Source organism: Uranotaenia lowii, chromosome 3 (genome assembly GCF_029784155.1).
Source record: "Uranotaenia lowii strain MFRU-FL chromosome 3, ASM2978415v1, whole genome shotgun sequence".
NCBI lineage: Eukaryota > Metazoa > Arthropoda > Insecta > Diptera > Culicidae > Uranotaenia > Uranotaenia lowii.
In genome coordinates, this window is record NC_073693.1 from 282,424,822 (window position 1) to 282,449,368 (window position 24,547).

Consider the following 24,547-nt stretch of genomic DNA (forward strand, 5'->3'; position numbering starts at 1 on the left):
TTTACACATTTTTTCAATTTTTTGTCCTTCATCCTTCATGAATTTTATTATTTATCTAAATTTAGCATTCGGATCATGAAAAGTTGGGTAAAGTATTTGTTTGTTCTGTGTTTTTGATAAAATCGGATTTCGTGTGTTTCAACATAAATTGCACACAATAATTATTGAAAGATGCCTTATTTATAGTATCATGAATTTTTTTTCGAAATTTTGGACGGTTCGAGCAATAAAATAAACGTATTCATCCAAGAAAACACAAATTTTTTGAAAATTTCCTGAGAAATCAAAGGGAAAATCTACCGTCCACACTTACCCCATAAAGCGAGGTAAGTGAAGACGCCAGCAGTCCATTACAATTTACGTGATAACTTTTCTCGCTTTGCTTCTATCAAGCTCATCTCTTCAGAGTTTGTAAACAACATGTTTTGCATCACATTGAATGTAATTTTATGAAAATTGCTCCACTGCTGATTTTTTAATGATTTTTTAAAGTTGAACTATACTGAAAACCGTCCACACTTACCCCGGTGTACCTCACGCAGCGAAAAGGTTTTTTATTTCAAAGGAAAGTGCCGCAAAAACAAAGAATTTTTTCCTTTGGTTTTGGGACGAATAAAAATTCTTTTGGTTCAAAAGCATTTTCTTTTGTTTCAAAGAATTTTTCTTTTGAAAAATCTTTGAATTAAAATCTTAATGCTTTGAAACAAAAAACAGTTTCATTTGATACAAAGTTGTTTTCGTTCGCCACAATGTAATTTGGATTTAGATTGAAAAAGATTTGAAATTTGTTCTGGCCGGGGTTTTAAATGAGTTACGGTTAAATGGAATATTCCGTGTTCAGTGTTATCGTCCACAGAAAATTGATCAAATATCATTTATCCAATCATTCATAAAAATTACTTACAAAATAGTTATATTTCTTTCATTTTGAAATACTGGCAGTACATGCTGGATATGACAAACCCAATGTAGCGTTAATTTTGTGAGATGTTAATATTTATATTAAAAAGTTAAATATGTATTTCAGGGTAGTTTTTAGCTATAGAGAAGCGTTTAAAAGCGAAAATTTCACTGCTTCCACACCCTAATATTGATCCATTTATCAAGGTACTGTACCTAATTTCATTTTGATTGGACTACTTTAAGGTGACCCTCAAACGACTTTAAGTTGAAAAAAGTATGAAAAATAAGGTAGAAATTTTCAATTAAAAAATCATGATTATTTCACACAACGCTGTAAAAATCCATGAAAAATATTGAAGTGAAAATTTGAATCCTTAGAACAACTTTTCAGAAAACAACAAGTAGTTTTGGACTAAGCGACTGGGATGACTTTTCTTAGCAATATCTCTCAATTGGAATCTCTTACAAATAGTAATTTTTTAAGATACAATCTGCCAAATAGAAAGAAGCAACTATGTTGTCGGCTCGCTAAGCTTAAACAAATACTTTTTTTTGAAGTTATAAACTATAAATATTAAAAAAAAAAATGTGACATAAAGATCTTTTATTTCATTATGTCAACAATTGAAGAATGATATAAATTTTTTCATGCCATATTCTCAAAGCAGAGATTAGCTCTTATTTTTTATTAAAAAGTATTTTTAATGTTCTTTAATGTTTCTTATTTTAATTATTTTCTAAATTAATCGTTATCATTACTTAGAATCATAATTTTCTTGTTTTTATAATATCGAGGATTTATCTAATACTTAATTGTCTGGAAAAAACTTTAATATTGGATTATGTAAAAACATTCACTAGACTTCACTGAACTAAACTTTGATTGTTTGGGTTATGGGGTTGTAAGCGAACCTTTTAAATTCTTGTTTTCCTAAGATATTTAAGCTGTGACATTACAAAAGTGTAGCCAAAAATGGACAACGGATCTTTTTTCTCTATATTTTGCTTGATTTTTGAAAAAATGTATAAAATGCCAAGTCTTGAATGAAGGATCAAATTGACATGAAATTTAAAATAAATTACAAATTTTTCGATCCGCAAAAATGGTACAAATTCATCAATGATATCAATTTGCGATCTTATTTTTGAAGAAAAGAAACTTGGAATTACTCGCTGATGGAAACTGTAAAACCACAGCGAGTTGCTTAATTTAAAAAAAATATATAAAAGAAAATCGGATCAGTTATTTCACTCTCCTTCTCTCCCCCTTCTTGTTCAACCAATTTTCTGAATAGACTAAAAAATATTTGTGGCAGAATTGTTTAACATTAATGAGCAATAAATATTGAAGTTAATTAAAAACTTATAGGTTTAATGAGTAACTTGACTAGGCAATCAAGAAAAAATCATTGTTAATTTCCATTTGAATGATGCACTCAATTTAAGCATCGTAGTAAAGTTTTACAGTTCACTAACATTATGGATTTTTTTTAGGATTATTCAACTATTTTCACATTTCAACTTGCACTTTAAAAAGGAAGGCTATAAAATTAAAACCTTCGACGGGTAAATAATACAATAAGTTCAAATCCTAGGTTTTCAAGTTTTTTTTTTCGAGTGATTCAAAGAAAGTTATATTCCTTTTTTATTTTTATTACTAGCTGATCCCGTACGGACTCCGTTGAACATTTTGTGTTACCATAATCCAACGTTTTTTTTTCTCAAAATTTTCGCTTATTTCTATAAATAAAACTATTAGTATTATTATTTACATAATTTCTGGTCAATTTGATAACTTTCAGTATTTTTTTTATTAATTTCTTATCATGTTTCAATGCATCAAGCATTTAGCACTCTTCTTATTTTGTTTATATATTATCTCATATTTGCTATTTTTGTCATTCTCCATAATTTTTAAGTTATTTTTTGTCATTTTTAGTCTATTGTTTGTATTTTTTAAATTTTATGAAATTTTCTTCATTTTTGTCATTTGAGTACTTTATAATTTTTTTAAACTTTTGTTTTTGTCGTTGTATTCTATCAATATTTAGGTGCGTAAAAGCGTTTTTATGGTTTTTGTCCAAATTATATTGGTTCTGTTATAGCGAAAACTATGAGGTAATGTCGCTTCAAAAAACCGTACTATTTGACACATGTGCCATAATATTGCTTTTTCTACAAAAAAAAACCTATTTTCTTAAACAAATTTTCAAGAGGATTTGTTTCGTACTACCTATAGTATTAATTTTTCACCGGAAAAGGAATATCCTTTTCATCTTTACAGAAATATTAAATAATAACCAGCTAGGTTCTCAAGTGACGAAAATATTATAATTTTTGAGCACCACCAAATAAGCTTTTATGACCTTCAAATCATCTTGATCTGAAATGTATGCACTGCAACATAATTTACACATTGTTTCTCAATTTTCACAATCATAAAATTTTTGATTTTTCAGTTTATTCAATTTTAGAACGCGTTTTTATTTAAAATTGTTGACCTGGGGCGAACAGAGCACTATTAAACAGGGCACGATGAGTGTATTCTGCCGTATAATCTAGCAGTGAATTTGACTCGATGAAGTCAACTCAATAATAGAGCTACAGCTTGACTTGTTTCATCTGACGATTTGGCCTATTGGTAAGGTGTCGGAGAGGTAATCAATAGACTCGAGTTCGATTCCTGTTCGAGGGGATTTTTTCACATACCATTCATGATTGATTTTTCGTAAGACGTTTATAAATTGGCAAAAAAGCCATCAGCTGGCTCGGTTCCACAGACGAAACAAAAATGATGTTGATTTTTCAGTACAAAATATTCAATTTTCCCATGCAAACCTAAAAGTTCAAATTTATTCATGTAAACGTTATTTAAAAATTTTGCAAAAAACCATGAATGAGTTTTGGACCAAGACGAAGCTTTTAAGATCCCAGGGTTTGAGAAATTCCAAAATGACCCCAAATCGACTCAGTCTATTGCTGGAGTCTCAAACGTGAGTAGGATTTTGAGATATTTTCCTTGGGAAAAACATAAAATACTGGTTTTTCATAAAAAAATTTTTTTTCTTCATAAGCCGATTGCTTTTTATGGATAATTTTCTTAAAGTCTAAGTTGTGACAAATATTTCACTCAAAGACTGCAACCCGATCGGACTTGAAACAAAAATGCGGTAACCCGCAATGAGTACTTTTACCCATTGCGTTTTATACGAGAATTTTCAGCCTTAATGCAATCTTTGAACCGCATTAACTTTTTTGTTTCAAGTCCGATCGGATTGCAGTCTTTAAGTGAAATATTTGTCACAATTTAGACTTCAAGAAAATTATCCATAAAAAGCAATCGGCTTGTGAAGAAAAAAGATAAAAAAAAGCGTTTTTATAGAGATTTCAAATTGATGTCACGCAGTTCGAGATATTCGAATCTAAGTTAAAGTACGTTTTCTGTTTTTCCAAAATTTCATATTTGGAGCAGAACTCAAAAACCGTTGTACTGAGATATTTTTGAATTTCTTTTTTGGAATCAGCGCCCGATTCACATTGAAAATGACCATCATTTTACTGAGTTTACTGAGTTCCAAGACACGAACGCCACAAACGTGGTAAAGTGTCTATATTAAGAGAGAAAAAAAAAATACTGAGTTCAAAATTGCTCTAAACTAGTGTAATTAATAAGTAAGTAAGTTTTTTTTTGTTTCGATTATAGTCGTTTTAACATCTTCGTTTCATTCGCGACTTAATAAGTAAGTAAGTAAGTAAGTAAGTAAGTAAGTAAGTAAGTAAGTATGTGATAGAAAAAAAAACAGGCTTTCGGTTGCCCATAATAAAAAAAAAAATGTAAGATTTAGTTTATCGTGTTTTTAATTTTCTGGCAACAAATTTACCCAACCTTCCTCTTACAATTTATGGTTCGAATATGGCAAGAAATCGATTTACAGCTTTCTCCGGCATCGGCGCGTCCCGGTTAATGACAGTGGAGGTCCAAATCGCAATTTTATTCATCTTCGGGCGAACATCCACTACGGCACCGCAAATTTCTTCAGGATTATCGAAAACCTCGCCAATTCGACACCATATCGTATCCAGCCAATATTTGTCCAATTCGTGGTGCTGCTGCCGGGGCACGTTGATCACCCACCGGCCGCCGCGGAAATTCTTCTCGTCTTCCCACATGGGGCGGATGCCCTGCTTGAACAGCGAACAATCGCCCCCGGTCTTCAGGTCCGACGGGCTCTTGATGTGGTTGTATAATTTCCAGAAGTCCTCAACGGCACCGACGGTGGCCACCTCGTTCAGGTTGCCTCCCCACGATTTGTTCTTATCCGGTTTCTGATACCAGAGCGTCCAATGGAACTGCAGCGGATGCTTGATGCGGCTTTCCGGATCGACGATGCCGTCCTGGTCGGCATGATTTCGCTCGGGGATCTCCGGTCGTTGCACAACCTCCTTCTTCGTTTTTCCAGCCATGATCGTAAAAAAATCGGCTTAGCTCGAGAATATCTACCCCGACACGTTGATTGAAACCGGGGACCGGGAAATTTTTTCTTCTCCGGAGCTTTTCGCGGGATATCAGCCACACTTCAGTATTTGGCGAAAAACTGCCGTGACGTTTTACCGCTCATTTGCACGCTTAACGTCGTTTTTTCCCAAAATGGGTTTTTTTTACCTTGCACATTTCTTCCTTGATCCTCAGTTTTGGTTAAAAAACAATACGCTCGTATTGTTTTATGCAACGGGTGGGTTATTGAATCAAACTTGTTGCCTAAATTGCTCTTTCATATCATTGCTCAAACTAATCAAAATTCAAATGTAACAAGTAAGTAAGTAAGTAAGTAAGTAAGTAAGTAAGTAAGTAAGTAAGTAAGTAAGTAAGTAAGTAAGTAAGTAAGTAAGTAAGTAAGTAAGTAAGTAAGTAAGTAAGTAAGTAAGTAAGTAAGTAAGTAAGTAAGTAAGTAAGTAAGTAAGTAAGTAAGTAAGTAAGTAAGTAAGTAAGTAAGTAAGTAAGTAAGTAAGTAAGTAAGTAAGTAAGTAAGTAAGTAAGTAAGTAAGTAAGTAAGTAAGTAAGTAAGTAAGTAAGTAAGTAAGTAAGTAAGTAAGTAAGTAAGTAAGTAAGTAAGTAAGTAAGTAAGTAAGTAAGTAAGTAAGTAAGTAAGTAAGTAAGTAAGTAAGTAAGTAAGTAAGTAAGTAAGTAAGTAAGTAAGTAAGTAAGTAAGTAAGTAAGTAAGTAAGTAAGTAAGTAAGTAAGTAAGTAAGTAAGTAAGTAAGTAAGTAAGTAAGTAAGTAAGTAAGTAAGTAAGTAAGTAAGTAAGTAAGTAAGTAAGTAAGTAAGTAAGTAAGTAAGTAAGTAAGTAAGTAAGTAAGTAAGTAAGTAAGTAAGTAAGTAAGTAAGTAAGTAAGTAAGTAAGTAAGTAAGTAAGTAAGTAAGTAAGTAAGTAAGTAAGTAAGTAAGTAAGTAAGTAAGTAAGTAAGTAAGTAAGTAAGTAAGTAAGTAAGTAAGTAAGTAAGTAAGTAAGTAAGTAAGTAAGTAAGTAAGTAAGTAAGTAAGTAAGTAAGTAAGTAAGTAAGTAAGTAAGTAAGTAAGTAAGTAAGTAAGTAAGTAAGTAAGTAAGTAAGTAAGTATAAGTAAGTAAGTAAGTAAGTAAGTAAGTAAGTAAGTAAGTAAGTAAGTAAGTAAGTAAGTAAGTAAGTAAGTAAGTAAGTAAGTAAGTAAGTAAGTAAGTAAGTAAGTAAGTAAGTAAGTAAGTAAGTAAGTAAGTAAGTAAGTAAGTAAGTAAGTAAGTAAGTAAGTAAGTAAGTAAGTAAGTAAGTAAGTAAGTAAGTAAGTAAGTAAGTAAGTAAGTAAGTAAGTAAGTAAGTAAGTAAGTAAGTAAGTAAGTAAGTAAGTAAGTAAGTAAGTAAGTAAGTAAGTAAGTAAGTAAGTAAGTAAGTAAGTAAGTAAGTAAGTAAGTAAGTAAGTAAGTAAGTAAGTAAGTAAGTAAGTAAGTAAGTAAGTAAGTAAGTAAGTAAGTAAGTAAGTAAGTAAGTAAGTAAGTAAGTAAGTAAGTAAGTAAGTAAGTAAGTAAGTAAGTAAGTAAGTAAGTAAGTAAGTAAGTAAGTAAGTAAGTAAGTAAGTAAGTAAGTAAGTAAGTAAGTAAGTAAGTAAGTAAGTAAGTAAGTAAGTAAGTAAGTAAGTAAGTAAGTAAGTAAGTAAGTAAGTAAGTAAGTAAGTAAGTAAGTAAGTAAGTAAGTAAGTAAGTAAGTAAGTAAGTAAGTAAGTAAGTAAGTAAGTAAGTAAGTAAGTAAGTAAGTAAGTAAGTAAGTAAGTAAGTAAGTAAGTAAGTAAGTAAGTTTGGTCTTAAACTTTACCACAAGAAATGTAAGTACCAACACTTGAAAAAAAAAAACCCTGCCCAAGAAATTTCAATCGTGCCTGTTTATAGTTTTCGATTTTAAAATTGTTTAAAACAATTTCTCATGTATCTCAATTTGGTTGATTATAAAGCAGTGATTTTACCACATTTTACTCCGTTTTTGTTTTTAAGATATTTATACAACATACTGTGTTTATGGATGATACAGAAGGTACTTATATGTTGATAACTTTCGATTCTGGTCAATATCGAAGCATTTAGGGTTAACTAATCTCATTTTAGTTTCCTGTTAACGTTGCTTTAGAATTTTGTTTCACAAAATACTAACAAACGTTTACTCGAATCATCATAACTGATAAAGGGCGCGAATCTAACGCGTCGAGTGGGTGAAACGAGGGTGGCCTGGAAAAACAATCCTTCCGATGTATTGGTGGAAAAAATCGCATCTCAAAAGGATTGCGGAAGGGTGGGTAAAAGATCCCGAAAACGTGAGAGCCGGTAGGTTGAGCTAGTTTGTACTGGTTGGAAAAAATCCTCCAGCAGATTGAGGAAAAAATCTCATTTCGATGGTGGTGCGGTTTGGAAAGCAAAAAATCTGTAGAATTTTTTCGCGGGACTTCGGACTTGCAAACGAAGGTTGGATGAAAAAAGGAAATTTTGCCGACTAGTGAAACAGCGAAAACGAGACGGAGTTCGAGAGTTGAAATAATCGGCAGCCAGCAGGATGATATGCAAAGTAAGAGAAAAATATTGCGTCAACCTCCCAAGTACATGATGATGATGATGATGTTGGTGGAGATGATGATGACGAGGGTCAGCAGCGAACGAAAAAAAAAATACATAATCGAAAATAGGAGCGATCCTCCCAAAAGGATTAGTTATGAGCTGACATACTTAATAATTTGAACTTATTATTTTCGGCTTTTTACGGTCTGAGATATCAATCAAACAACTTTCTTTTTGCAAAACCCGACGTTTCGACATTTTTTGTGTGGTATTTTTCATTATATCGTTTTTTTTCCAACGGCTAGGTGCCCAGTGTCCAGCCGTTCGAAAAAAATATTGACAATAACAGCAGACGGGATAGTTCCCTTAAAAAAGACCACAAAAAATTGTCGAAACGTCGGGTATTTAAAATAAAAGGTCATTTGATTGAAATCTCAGACCGTAAAAAACCGAAAATTATAAGTTCAAAAAAATTTCCGATCAAAAACAGATGTCTATAGTAAAAAATCTAAAAAAAAAATTATTCAATTGGGGTTAAAGATAGGAAAAGGTATCGATAAATGAATAAGGTCTCTTAACTAATAAAAAAATTATTTCAATGCGCGATTTTAAAGAAAATAATTCAAAATTTTGTTTCACTTTTATTCATCTAAACCGGAACTTTAAAAGCACGAAAGGCAACAGGAAATGTCAACGACAATCAAAGCTAACACCATTACTTTATCAAATTAATTAAAAACGAGTCCAGCACTTTTCCAACTGCATTTGAAAGCCAATCGTACCGGTCCCGAAAAAATAGGGAAAACTTTGGCCGAACATGCAGGAAAAATTTCGTCTAAAAATCAAGAAAAAAAGACAGTGACTCTCCTTCTGCACTGTTGCTGATACTGATGCTGCTGCTGCTTCACTCGCTGTTTGTCGCACGACTACACGCACAAATGCAACAACTCAACTTCCACCGTTCGGATTCCAATCCAAGTAGGTTGTTATGTAGGAGTGGGCAAAATTGGGGGTGAATTTAAAAAGACATAAAAATACTGAAAAAAAGAGTTGAAAGCGGCGTTGAGTTTGGGAGGGAGACACGCTAACCACATTCCGACATCGTCATCCCCTTGGAAACTGACCAAGCCGGAAAACCTAGCCGAACAGTCAGCCAGCCAGAGGAAAAAAATCGCTCACGTTTCACGCTTTTCCGCGAGCGTTCCCTCTTTCTGGTCCATTGGATTTGGTGCTTGAAAGGGTTATAAAAGTTTGCTGCTTTCGAAATGTGTTGTGTTCGTCCGTTAGTGGGAGCTCACTTTTTTTCCGCTGTGTATGTAACTAACAGCGAGTACCAGTGTGAAGTGTAATACTTCCACAAGAGGATGAGAGACTCCGAGAGTGAGTCGGTCCGAGAGGAAAACAAAACAACTGAAAGGAATTCCCCTTTGCGAAACAAAGGGTTCAAAGGGAAATTAATCGTTCTATTATTTCTTGATTTTGGCCTATTGTTCTGTGGTAGCTTCGCTTCTCTCGGTTTGCGTTCGTGTGCGATTGCTGTGGATTTAGTTGTGGGTGGCCGATGAGGTTATGTGTTTCGCATCGTAAATGGTACTCAGCTCATTTGCTAGACAATGCTTTTGAATAAATGACTGATAGTTTGCCTCAAAATTTGAGAAGTCTATAATGTTCCTTCGAATCTCAACGCCAAATACGACATACCAGCTTAAAATTACAATGAACTCAAAAATGGTATAAACTTTAGGTTATACAAAATATTGTATGATCTCCTGAAATGAGTGCTCGTTGCACAGAGAAAACAGTATGGTATTTCCAACATTAATCCACTTATATTCAATCATATATCTGATTGATTCTCGACCATAGTTGGTAGAATAATATCAACAATACATATCATAGGCAATCTGATTGATTTCGTACATTCAACAATATATATATAATTCATCCAACTATGGTAGTATGCTTGATTTTGTGCATTCAACTATAAATATAAAAGATTTAACTATAATGTACGATTGATCATCATCAATTATAGTAAATTCAACTATAATAGTATGATTGATTTGATTGTAAATATGATTCATTTGATAATAATAATATGATTGATTTAATTTTAAATATAGTAGATTCAACAATAATAATATGAATGATTTTATTATAAATATGATGGATTCAATTGTATTTCTATGATAGATTCAATGAGGTCAGCTATAAATTTTGTAAATTTAAATTGCGTTTTTTTTGCCACCGATGCCAGGAACTGCCGTCAGAGCCCACGATCGCTGCAGGAAACTGTCGTTTTTTTTCTTTTTGCTAATGAACGCGGATGAACACAATATAGTATTCAAATATCACACAATCAATCATAAAAATATTGTTAAATTCACTATATTTATAGTTCAATGCATAGAATCATTCATACATCTGTCATATTTACGGTTGAATCAATTATACCACTATAGTTGAATATATCAAATTTATAGTTAAATCAATCAAAATCAATCAGAAATGTATAGTTGAATCTATTACATTTATAATTGGATACCTAGAATCAATCATACAATTGTAGTTGAATTTATCATTTTTACAGTTGAATCAATCAAACTACTACAATTGAATCTATCATACTATAGTTAAATGTGAGAGGTCAACCTGGAATGTATAGTTTAATCAATTAAATTTATAGTTGAATGCCTCAAATCAATCATACAAATGTACCTGAATCTATCAAATTAACAATTGAATCAGTTATACTATTACAGTGGAATCCAATATAGGCATAGTTGATTGCGTCAAGTCGATCATCAGTATGTAGTTGAGTCTATTATATTTATGGTTGGATGCGAAGCCTATTTTGGCGAACGGTCGACAAGAGTCTTGAGTGGGACCGAGTGAAGATGCTGGCTTCGGATCGTCCACAGTGGTCTTTTATTTTCTGATTTCTTCTACGGACCTTCATGTTGGTCTCCTCGATCCTCGAGTGAACCTTCAAAACACTCTTCATATTGGTCCTCCCGATCCAACGCAAATTCATAAAATGAGCCTTCAGAACACTCTTCATGTTGGTCCTCCCGATCCAACGTAAATTCATAAAGTGAGCCTTCTGAACACATTTCATGTTGCTCTTCCCGATCCCACGCATATTAATAGAGTGAACCTTCAGAACACTTTGCATGTTGGTCCTCCCGATTCAACGCATATTGATAAAGTGAACCTTCAGAACACTCTTCATGTTGGTCCTCCCCATCCAACGAATATTCATAAAGTAAACCTTCTGAACACTCTTCATGTTGGTCCTCCCAATCCAACGCATATTCATGAAGTGAGCCTTCTGAACACTCTTCATGTTGGTCCTCCCGATCCAACGAATATTCATAAAGTGATCCTTCAGAACACTCTTCATGTTGGTTTCCCCGATCCAACTAATATACATGAATTGAATTTTCAGAACACTCTTCATGTTGGTCCTCCCGCCCAACGAATATTCATAAAGTGAGCCTTCTGAACACTCTTTATGTTGGTTCTCCCAATCCAACGCATATTCATGAAGTGTGCCTTCAGAACGCTCTTCATGTTGGTTTTCCCGATCAAATTATGTTAAAAGAGTGATCCTTCAGAACACTTTTCATGTTGGTCCTCCCGATCCAACGCAAATTCATGAAGTGAACCTTCAGAGCACTCTTCATGTTGGTCCTCCCGATCCAACGAATATTCATAAAGTGAATCTTCAGAACACTCTTCATGTTGGTCTTCCCGATCCAACGAATATTCATAAAGTGAGCCGTCTGAACACTCTTCATGTTGGTCCTCCCGATCCAACGCACATTCATAAAGTGAGTCTTCAGAACACTCTTCATGTTGGTCTTCCCGATCCAACGCACATTCATAAAGTGAGTCTTCTCAACACTCTTCATGTTGGCCCTCCCGATCCAACGCCCATTCATAAAGTGAGTCTTCAGAACACTCTTCATGTTGGTCCTCCCGATCCAACGCACATTCATAAAGTGAGTCTTCAGAACACTCTTCATGTTGGTCCTCCCGATCCAACGCACATTCATAAAGTGAGTCTTCAGAGCACTCTTCATGTTGGTCCTCCCGATCCAACGCATATTCATAAAGTGAGTCTTCAGAACACTCTTTATGTTGGTCCTCCCAATCCAACGCCAATTCATAAAATGAGCCTTCAGAACACTCTTCATGTTGGTCCTCCCGATCCAACGCACATTCATAAAGTGAACCTTCAGAGCACTCTTCATGTTGGTCCTGCCGACCCAACGCATATTTATAAAGTGAGCCTTCAGAACACTCTTCATGATGGTCCTCCCGATCCAACGCAAATTCATTAAGTGATCCTTCTGAACACATTTCATGTTGCTCTTCCCGATCCCACGAATGTTAATAGAGTGAACCTTCAGAGCACTCTTCATGTTGGTCCTCCCGATCCAACGAATATTCATGAAGTGAACCTCAGAGCACTCTTCATGTTGGTCCTGCCGACCCAACGCATATTTATAAAGTGAGCCTTCAGAACACTCTTCATGTTGGTCCTCCCGTCCAACGAATATTTATGAAGTGAACCTTCAGAGCACTTTTAATGTTGGTCCTCCCGATCCAACGAAGATTCACCAAGCACAAATAGTGTCTTAAAACCTCAATTAAACTCTCAGTGCGTCTTTGCACTTGGTTTAACGCACCATTCAATACAATGCTGCATCAATAGTTGCCTCCATGTCATCAATTAATCTTCGAATCCCGACATCACAGAACCGGATATCAATCCCATCGCTCTGCACACCTGAATGAGCAACGGTCCCTTTTATTCTTACCGGAAATAAAGCCGATCTTTCCCCACCGAAAATCGACATCAGTACATCAGGCTCAGTGCAGCCATTCGTCACCAAGCAAAGTCAGCCTCACAAAATCTCACAAGGTGCAAGTCAGTCAGTGACAGCCAGCAGCAAGCTAGCAAGCAAGAGCAGGAAAAAAAACTCATTATCAACTAATTACAAACACTCAATCAACCTTAATGAAAGGGAAGTGAAAAATTTGCTGATGGCTGCTCTCCTGAGTTGTGTGCGAAATTCTTTGAAATTGGAATTGTGAACTTTTCCCTTCTAACGCTGCCACATTCAGCCTGAAGGACCTCTGCCCGGTGCTGGGAGCATTTTTTTCCTTTTATTCACCCTTCGTTTGCTGATTTAGCCTTTGAAAATTTGTTCATTTGTGCAGGAAAAAAAAATCCCATTGAAAAAGTCACACTTTTCTATCCTTTTGTGTCGGAAAGGTGGAATGAAGCGAGAATTAACAACAGCGAAAAAAATCGGTCGGTTGCAACCATCGAAATCAAACGAGCTTGCGGTGTGTGTATGTGTGGGCGAAAGTTTTCCCACCACACGGGGCTATATTTTCGTTAACCAAAAGTTTATCCTCGAAAATGGAAAGTTTGGATCACGCTTTTTGTTTCCATTATTTTGAATAGAGAAAGGGGGAAAAACCAAACGTCCAACGCTCGAGGGAACTGAACGAAAGGATTATCTGAGGTTATGGGAAAAAGGTTCCCGTTTTGTTTTTTATCCTACCTCCAAAAACCGCCCAATGAGACTTGATGGAACGAACTGTCCACTTCACAAGACGGTTCCATTTGGTGACCGTTTGGTGTTGCAGTTTGCTAGCTGTCTTAGCTAGAAATAATTAAAAGTTTAAAATTCAGATTCACAACTTCGGGGAACAATCTCTTTGTCGATGGGTGTTTTGATTGTACTTCGTAGTGCAACAAATTGTTTGCATTAATATGTAAGAAATGGAACAAGGCACTTTTTAACGCAACAAGTAGAATTTAAAAAAATATGAGTAAAAATTTTGTTCATTCCACTGAACACATGATTTCGAACACTCGAGTTATTTAAAAAATACTTATTTAACCTGGAATTGGTTAGATCATTACGAGCGTTTTCTATTCTTAAATATGTTACCAAATTTAGCTTGGTTGTCATGTAGTTTCAATCATAACTTAACAAACTTATTTTATACTTTGAGTCGCTCTGTTTCGAAACCTTTTAGCTTGGTTTATTTAAACTTCTTGTTGTCTTAGCTATTGATGTTTTTAGCTTTCAGGGTTTTTAGCTTTTGAAAGTCACTTTTTTTAATCGTTTTCATACAAATTAGGTACTTAAGTTATCTTTAATTATTTTTGTTTTTTTTTTGAGTTTCATTCTACAGGTTTGATTTCATGATTTGTTGACTCGTTTCTTCATATTTTTAGGACTCAACTTGATTCATAAGTACAAGTTTTTTCAGCGTTTATTTTTCGTCTTACTAGACAAAGTTCTATTGCTGTTTGTTTTGAGTTTTTTAATAATATAAAAGTTAAGTAACTAAAATAAAGTGAAGTATAGCTTTTCAAATATCTCTGTGTTTAAATAGTTCTTTTTCTGGGATTTAAAAAGAAAGATTACGAGCATAGGGCAGAATAAGGATACTTGATCCCTGGGGATACATGATTCCTTAGCTATATCTCGAAACTGGAATGTCTTCCTAAGATCAAATGTTCTAGAAAAAGGTGCCAAATGGAGCAAAACACCAATGCTTAAAGCTGAAAAAATTTAACAAAATAATTATGTGAGTTATTGAAATTTGTTTGGAAAAATTCCAAAAATGTGAGTTGAAGATCTTTCTTCATCACTTTAAAATGTTCCTCACATGGAATAATTAATTATAACAAAACAATTTTTTTCCAAAACATCAATCGTTCAAGTGTAATATGAACTTCATAACACCATATTTTCAAAGCAATGGAAAACTCTCAACTTTTTTCAGAGAAAGTTTTCTTCTGACAGTTATATATTGTGAAATCAGAACAAACATGACCCATTGACATTCTATCGTGAGGTTTTGTTTGATTTTTTCCATGGATTAGGACTTCCTGAATAAAGGATCCTCTCCTTAAATAGAGCATGAAGCTTCCCCTAACTTAAAAATAGCACAATTTTTTACTCCTACGAAAATGCTTCTAGTTCCTCTACTGGTTTAAGTACCGTTCTAATTTTCGAAGCATAGAAACTTTAAGTTTCACGCTGTCAGAAAATGTAAAAGAGCACGAGTTGCTAATTTTTTTTTTCAAAAAGCTATGGTGAAAATAAGAAAAGGGGATCGAGTATCCCCTTGCTCCCCTAAACATTAAAACGTGGAATTTAATTGGTACATTCATATTTTAAGTCTTAAAATTTTTGACATGAAATTTTGAAACTATGTTTAGTAGTTGAGCAGAAAATTCCATTTAAGGAATTTAAAATTGTCACAAAAACTATTAGGTAGATAGCTCGGTTCCAGGATAGAACGAATACTCTCCGGTTTTTTTTTTAAATTTTCTCTTAATTATCTAAATGACCTATAACCTAAATTTAATCATGAAAACGTTAGTTTAACTTTGTTTTTAAATATGGATGGTTTTAGACTTAAGCAAATAAAATTAAAGTCCAGGACCTGAAAAATCAAATAATGACTCAAATTGACTCAGCCTAACGCTATGTGACATGCGATGAAAAATATTTTTCGTTTTTTCAGGAGCTTGTGAGTCTTTTTTGACTTGATGCGGTCACTTATTTTTCCCTTATTTGATTAAAAAGTAAATTTTTTGCTCTACTTTTTTGCCTCAAGGTAGCTTCTAGCCCTGTATCTTGGATGTTCTATGAACATATATTCATTATTTTTTGTCTCCTCCCTCGTTTAAAGAATAAATTGAAAATTGTATAAAACTCTCACTCGCAGACAGAAATACCAATTTTGGTTCTACTTCTACGTCTAGATTCGCCAATGATCACGCAAATTGGAAAGCGAAGAAATTCAATATCTTCCCTCCTTCATAAAGGAAATTTACAAAAATATACTTTGCGTTAGTGAAAAAGTCCGGAAAATCGATTGGACAGGGTTTTAGACGTCGCACAAGCTTATGAACAGAGATAGAGTGCCTTTTCAACCCCTATTTCCCCTATATTTTGTAAACTAATTTGAATAAGAAAATTTTGAAAAAATAGAGTGGCGGGTTATGGCTGATTACCCGATTCGCCTATATTTTTCTATAAATTATAAAAAAGTAAGCTCGGACTTGAACATTTTGAACCAAATGATAAAATAATAAGCCATAACTCCATTTTTCGAACAGGTAGTGGCTCAAATAGCCTTCATTCCATTCCTCGGATCTTGTGTGATTTTTCCGGGGAATGGAATGAAGGCTATTTGAGCCACTACCTGTTCGAAAAATGGAGTTATGGCTATTTTTACCCTCAATTCGCCTACTTTTTCAATAAGTCCAGAAAAAAACATGTTCGGACTTGAAATTTTGAACATAAAGGAACCTTACTTACGTGATTTTTTCCGAGGAATCGAATGAAGGGCAAATGTTTTAGCAAAAGCACTCACCAGAAAATGAAGTTATGGTTGTTTCAACCTAAATTCCCCAACATTTTTTTCAAAAATACCTGTTCCGACTTGAAAATTTTAAACATATGAGACTTATCTTGAGTGGTATTTTTCAAGGAATCGAATAAAGGCTATTTTAGCCATCAAACGCTTCGGAAAATTGAGCTATTTTCTCACGGACGAAAGCTGTTCGAAAACTGATACGAATCATTAGACTGAGTCAGTTTTGGGTCATTTTTGGATTTCTCAAAACCTGGGGTCTAAAAACTTCGTTTTGGTTCAAAGCTCATACATGTTTTTTTGCAGATTTTTAAAGTTACGTTTACCTACATGAGTAAATTTTAACTTTTAGGTTTATATGGGAAAATTGAAAAATAAACATTATTTTTTTTTGTTCTGTGGAACCGAGTCTGTTAATGGTTCTTATACAAATTTTTAAATTCCGTAAAGGAAGTTTTTGACTTTTTTGATGACTGTCATTTCGTTTTTATTAAACAAAAAAGTTATGAAGTGTTCAATGGAGGCATGTTTTTTGGCATTGAAAAACAAATTCAATTCCATTCACTGCTGGGTTCCAAGCGAAACACTTAAAATTTTTGATGAAAATCAGAATTTTTGTTCAAAGTAAGTTTAAGTGAAAAAATAGAATGAAACTTGTGAAACAAATTTAAACATCTGCCACTGACATAGGCTTGAAAACGAAAATTTTCTAAAAAATCTCTAGAACTACAATTTTTTTTGTGAATCACATTAAAAAAACAAAAAGCATGAATAAATAAAATAAATGTGTTTGTTCTGATAAAACTTCAAACACTTGATTAACTCTTAAATGACAAAAGGAACTTTTTACATCTTATAAGAAATCTAAAATTATTTGAATATAACTGAAGAACGGAATATAATTTTGAAACTCAAAAGGTCATTTAAAATTATTTCGCATGATAATATAAATTTACGGAATTTATCAACTTTACCTTCAAACAAGTCTGTGATTTCCTTAAAAATTCTATTAATAATTACTAACATAAATTTTAAAAATCCAAATAACAGACTTTTCTACGTGTTTACACTCAAGTTACTGAAAATTCAATTTTCCAAAGATTTTATTTAATGAATTTTTCAAGACAATTAATTTTTATCCCTAGTTACAAATTAATTTTATGCCAATTGAAAATGTTTTATGTCAGTTGGAAAAAATTTATAAATAAAATAAACGATAAAATAATAATTTCAATCAACAGTTTTATGAGAGATCTAAGATAGCTTGAATCACAGCATCGTTTGACGTTTTTCTAAATATTTTACATGCTGAATTGATGGATGAATGGATTTATCAATTTTTGAGTACGACAAGTCTGTCACAATAAATGAGAACATTTCGATTTGTTGCTTGGCAAAAGGCATTCATGCAACTATTTTTTTTTTGTTTCTTTTTGACTATGATAATTTTGAACTTCAGACTATTTTGGAATAGATCATTTTCTGTCATCAAAAGCCTGCTGGCCTCAAAGCTGATTAATAAGGATTCGTATTTTCGTCGTTTGAAGAAGATTTTCCTTAGTCAGTGTGAGTATTTGATTTTTCTGTTTTATTCAATTTGAGTTTTGAATTAATAAATGAGAACGGGTCTTGTTTGAAAAGTTGCTAGTGTAGTAGTCAATGTTTATTGTATTTAAATGAAATTATTTTCTTGATTCGATACAAGTCAGTTATTAAATGTTTTTTATATATAAAATGTATCCATTCCAAGCCATCAATTTATTTGAACCAAAAAAAAACTCAGTCGGTATAAGTTGTATAGCACAATAATACTCAAAAGAAGACTCAATCCTTTAGGCCTCAAGACGTCCGCATTATTCTTCAATGGTACAGATGCAATCAAATAGTGTTTTCGTTACATTTGTTAACTAAGCTTTTTATCGCTATTGTATGTAGACTAATCTTACAAAACAGTAGCACCTCAACCGCACTGATTTGTTTATATTCGTTGAATGAAATAATAACGATTGCTTTTTTGTAATGTTTTTAATTTCAATAATAGGTTATAGTGATATGATTGAAATGAAAAGAGGACATATAACGTGTTGTTCCGATGTTTATACACACATAACTTTATTTTATTTGAACCATTCTAATTGATATTCAGAATGTTGCATTAAAAAAAAAACAATTCAATATTTCAAGCAGGTTCAGGTAAAATAATTTTACTAAATGGATCGATTTACATTGAAATCCTTTGTTTTTATGATCAGGTAATTAATCACACTTTTCGTGCCACCATCATCCGTTCAACATTTTCCGGTTGACCATCGGAAAATCGCTGTAGCCTGTAATGAACCAACAAGCGCACATGAAGGAACTTATTCAATGCCACAATATTTGGTTATGTTGACAGTTCAATGTGGTTTATAGCACGCACACAAACTTGAAAAGAGGCCTTCGTTCCACTGAACTTCAAAATACGATCTAAAAAACCTTATTTTCCAAAGGACTTGAGATGAGGATTTTGTTAGACTAATATCAGTTAATTCCCCCTTTTCAATGATCGGTCATTGCTAGTGATCTTCATCCTGACTTTATCATCTGAAAGTTGTTTAGGCTGATGAAAGCTTAGAATGAGCATTTTCGCATGTAATGAAACTCCAAGTCTCCGGAGAAGCCTGTTGCTGCAGTCTGTTAGACATTTTCAAGGGTGGTTTATCAGGAAAAGATTTTGTTAAATCTGGAATGGATGACGTAAATAAAGATTAACTGTGCAGTGAGAGACAGAGAATTATAAATAATACAAGAACTTCATTCGGCGTTAAATGAAGCGCTATCTGAAGAGTAATTCTTCAGGATTAAACTCCATTCGCACTGGATTCAGTTGCAATTGTTAGTCTATGGATACTGTCGTTATATGAACTAAAAATACTCTTTTTTATTCAACTGAAACAGCATACTTAGAATTACTAATAAATATTATTTAATCAAGATCAAATTAATTGTCTTACACATTTACACAGTGCGCTTTTATTTGAACCCTAAGAATTGAGTGATTATGTGGACTGATTTTTGGTTCCTATGAAATTTGAATGTGGATGCACCAAATTTGCTTTTATGTTTTCCGATAAATTTAGCTGTATTGATTTATATCATTACTAGCTGACCCGGTGTGCTTTGCTACACATTCCAAAAATAAATGTAATTTGTAAAAATTCATTCAAATTTAGATTTTTGTAAGCATTTTTTTAAGTCAACCATCATAGTTCAGATCCAACCACTTTGAATTGAGAGCTGCAGTTGGAGTTCCGAATTGCAATTCAAAGATTGTATATATTATTTACTGAAACTTGATCTCTTAATTTGTTTTTCAATATCTGAAATTTGTACTCTGTTTTTAAAGCTTCATAATGACTTAAATAATGTAAAACTTTATGGATTTTTCACCTTTTTTTTCCAAAGTGGAAAGTTACGAACTTCCATAAAAACATTTTTAACATCTTTTTTTGAGGTATGCCAAATATCCGTACGCAAAAACCCCTCTTATAAAATGTGGTTCCTTCTTTGAAAAGCTCTTTATCTTAAACTTACATAGGAGCTCCCCCATCTTTTCCAATTTTGTCCCCCACTGCTTGAAGAAGGTAGGCTGATTAACCCGGCTTGAGTTTACATAAATTTCTGATTGGATGAAAAAGATTCGCATTGTACTTTATGGAGAAAAGCTATAGAAATTTAAAAAAAAAACGATGAAAAGGTTTTTTTAATAACCATTTTCATACAGCTTTTTTCAGCATCCTCGCCCTTCGAAGCAGTTTGAATATCTATCCTTTTTGTGCCAAAATTATGTTAAAAAATGTTTCGCCATATGCCAAACTCGTGAACATGATACATTATAGCTTGAAGTTTTCTTAAACAACTCTTATCATGGTATGAAAATTATCGATTTTATACAGTGCAAATTTCTCTTTTTTAAATAAATTTATTAAAGCAAAAGTATCAATTGCATCACTAAATAATTTCTCCGTGTTTTTTTTTATTTTCTCTTTGAAAGTTAAATATTAAAAAATGTTGGCGAAAACAAATTTCTTAATTAACATTTGTCCCGTATATTGGGGCAAGTGTAAATGCAAAGTTTATTTTCAGATGCGTAAGAGTAATTGCTTTAAAATTGATCTAATACGTACTTCTGTTTGTTTGTTTTATCAAGTTTCATTGATATATGGATATATCTACAGTATTCCTGTAGTATAAATTTATGTTTGTTACTCCACTTTTAACGAATGCTGTTCAGAGCAAATGACCTTCATTACAAAGACAGTTAAAAATTTTTAATATCCATTTGCGTATCAACATTCAGAATACCCCTTCTGGTCGATCCAACATATTGAATCATTTTGAAGATGAATTTCTTAAAAGTTCGACGTTTGCCCTTGCCTACACGGTGGGGCAAGACAGACAGGGCAAGATGACAGGAGGAAATATTATTTTTAACACTTTAAGGGTATAGTAAAAATTTCTCATAAAAGTTTTGCTTCCAGTTGAATATCAGTTCTAAAGTCTCACTTTTCAAAAAAGAAGCGAATCAAAAGTCTCTTTTATGCAGCCATGTAACAAAAAAACACTTTTCATGTTAAGTACGTACTTGAATTGGTATGTTAGCAAAAAGTACGATGTTTTTTTTTCAGAATTATTTAGAAGCAGAAGCTCCAGTTTTCATTTTTTAATTCGTATCAGTTGTGTATTTGGGCCGACGTAAAAATTTCTAGAAGAAAACAGAGAAAAGTTCAACGTTTGAACATGCTCTAGTCTTCCTTGAATGAAATTTTTTTCGGAAAATGAATTCCCTCACTTTTTATCAATAAAAATAAGTTTACTTCACTGATACCTTTCACTTATGCACACGTCAGTCCTATCTTATCCAATTTGAAGAAAAGGCTCTTGATCAGTTCATGTGTCGGATCGGATTTTTTTTATCTTCTTCAAATTCCTGGTTGAGAAACAGGCGCTTAATAGTTAAATTTTTCCAGCGATCAACGAACAGTATGCTTTGGTTACTATCCACTTGCGACGACCGCGACGTTTGCTTGACCACAGAGACGAAAAACAAACCGCTCAAAGAAAAGAAAATCTCTAAAAATGGATTCAATGACTTTTCAATTTCAGATTTTTGCAAAAATAATGTATATGTTTTATTCGATCGGCAAAATGTCAATCTGGATCACATCTAGGCGTCATTCATAACCATGTGCTGTACAAATGAGCTAGGAATCAAGTAGAAAAAAATCACATCAAGGCTTCATATCGCCATCCCTTGCATTGAAAATATGCTTGGTTGAGAAATACGCGCCAAAATATTCCCACTGATCAGTATGCTATGTCATGGTTACCATCCTCTCACGACGTTGGCTCGCAACGCCTCGACCTTGGAGACGAAAAACAAACCGCCGAAAGGAAAAAAAATCTCGAGAAAATGGATGTCATGACTTTAATTTGTTTCGAAAAACTACAAATTTTGTATGGAAGCCCTCCCTCCCTAAAGTCGGAGCGGTTTGTAACTATTATAGAAACCATCCCCGGCCCCAAAAACCCTCAGATGCCAAGTTTCACGATGATCGGTTCAGTAGTTTCCGAGTCTATAGGGAACAGACAGACAGACAAACATTCATTTTTATATATATATAGATGAGAGCCAGTTTTCTCAAAGCCATCACTCAAAATCCTTTCAAAACAGGTTATGCTATCTCAAAAAAAAGGTAAAAAAGTTTAAGCGTGTATAAGTTCTTCTCGATTGTCAAGTCATCTGTCACTTAGTTTTATCATGCTTAAATCCACTGTTCCAATAAAACAGTTTTTCAATTTGGCTTGAGCGCTAGTTTTAAAAGAGCATTGAGTGCTTTGTTAAAACAGGTACCAAAGCCCTAATGAAAACAGGAAAGTATGTGTTTTATTGAAGCTTTTGCAATACTTTTGCAACTTTTTACAACACTCTTATGATAGTGTTACAACTTTCAAAAAACACACGATAAATGAAGCATTTCTTATGTTACAATAAAACAGTTTTGAAAATTGGATGCTATGGAAAAGTCTTCATGAAACAATAATTGAACTAAAAAAGCCAGTTGGATTAACATGTGTTACTTGGGAAATGTTTTCCAAATGAGCCCACTATTTGAATTAATAAACATCAACAGAAGTTAACTAGCATGTATTAAAATTAACCATCTTTTTTCATTTTCATATTTTCTAGAAATTCTAGGAGCAAAATATTATGAAACAAAGTTCTTTTAATAATTTTAACTTAGAGATGATTTTGTAATTTATGCTTTCTTCAATTTTGGTTTCTAATTTCATTGGGCTTAAACATGCTTCATTTGCTCGATATGAACAATTCATTTCACCACCCAGTAATTATTCATCATCATTACTTTGCATCTTGCCGTTTCAAAGTTCAGGACGAAGATTATCCTTCTTGGAAGGTCAATCAACGTCCGATGGAAAACCTTTGGATATGTTTTTTTCCCTTCCCTTTGCTAGCTAAGTAGAAGATGAAGTTTGGGTGCCGGCGGCTTGTCCATCCAGTGGAGCCGTCCCTTTAATTAGCGCACTCTCGCAGCACGATTGAAGGCTGACCCATTAATTATGTATCGAACGTTCATTTCCCGTAACCGGATGAGGGAAAAATCTCAACCCCGGTCCCATTTGCTCATTGAGGTGGGGGTGGTAATGACCACTGAACGAGCTGATCCTATTTCTCAATTTTTAACAAGAGAAGAAATTGTTTTGCGAACGCTAGCAATTTCATAATCACTTTGATTCTTTCGTTAAAATAAGAGTTTAGTTAAGCTTACCTGAGGGCACATTTTGCACTGGTACTTCCGGCCTGTTCCATTCGGAAGGCCCGGTCCAAGCTTGGTGGCGCTGATGGGTTGAGGAACTACCAGGAGGGCTGCGGAGTTCGGATGCACGTGGTGACCTCCGGGGGATCCGTTGGCTCCGGGAGCTCCTCGGGCTCCATAGAGTTGGCTCATCTGGGCCGCCGATTGCATTCCATGGTGATGATGATGATGGTGGTGGTCCAGCAGCCGGCCATCGTCGATCATGTGACCTTTTTGAAAAAAACAAGACCCAAAAAAGTTTTTTTTAGTTAAGTTTACGTTATCGACCGATTTTGATGTTAATGTTTATTTTTTGGCTATTTTTCGGACTTGGAATTCAAGCTGTTTGCATAAAATTAAAGACCGAAAAAAGCCAAAAATTAAACTTTTTTTTAATGATGCATGCTATGTTTAAGTAAAATTTAGAGGCAAACTAACGATGTTCATAAACTCAATCAGAAAAAAAGATTGGTTGTTTTGAAAATCCTAAAATAATATTTAATGGGATAAGTTGATGATAATTGCCTACCTTTTTGTAGATTATTGTGATGATGATGGTCAACCGCGTTCATTTTGGCCTAGAGTTGAAGAAAAAACAATAATTATTAATATTGCAAGTATGTTATGTATAGATGTTCTTTTTCTATTGACTAGTAAAGGTACTGTTAACTGATAACAAATAATCGAAAAGTGATATCCTTTTTTACCTTCTTATGAAAATATGCATTTTTATGAAACAACCGCTATAAATTTCAATAACTTATAACTAAAGTACGACAATCTTCTTAAGATATTATTAAATTTTTTGTCAACTTATCAATCTGGTTGACTTGAACATGATACCTTTTGACACAAATTTTTAGCTACAATTTCCAAGAAAATAGTAAAAATAAAATACAAAGCAATTGGAAAGTAACATACAACGCCTCTTCTATATCCTTATAACTTCAACATATGATTCCTGTTGATTGCATGATACTCTTCATTTGCATTCACGCTACTTAGTAAAACTGTACCAAAGTTTCCAGAAAAGATAAAAACCAAACAGGAAAAATCTTCACAAACATGAACGCTTACATATCCAACAAATGGAGGCATTTAAAAGCAAAAAGAGATAAAAAAGCACCGGAAATGGAACATGGTTCAGATCCAGGCGTTTGGTTGGCACACACTCAACTGAAAACTGAAATCTTTAGGGAGGAAGGGAGGTTGGAAAGAAAAAAAACGGGTCTGAAGCTGTGATTGCAAAATAAGAATGCAATTCTTTGGCTGGAATGTTTTTTTTCCGTCAAATGG

The 24,547-nt window shown here is 33.5% G+C and overlaps 1 protein-coding gene across 2 annotated transcripts in view; it reads right to left on the reverse strand.

Moving 5' to 3' along the window:
- The window catches only part of LOC129758614 (zinc finger protein rotund-like), a 188,961-nt gene that overhangs the window by 57,952 nt on the left and 106,462 nt on the right, over positions 1-24,547 (reverse strand). For both annotated transcript variants that reach the window (XM_055756158.1, XM_055756157.1), the window contains 2 exons: positions 23,781-23,829; positions 23,225-23,481 (listed from right to left, as the gene is read on the reverse strand). In XM_055756158.1, the coding sequence (XP_055612133.1) occupies positions 23,225-23,481; positions 23,781-23,829 (306 nt within the window). The remainder of the gene's footprint in view (positions 1-23,224; positions 23,482-23,780; positions 23,830-24,547) is intronic.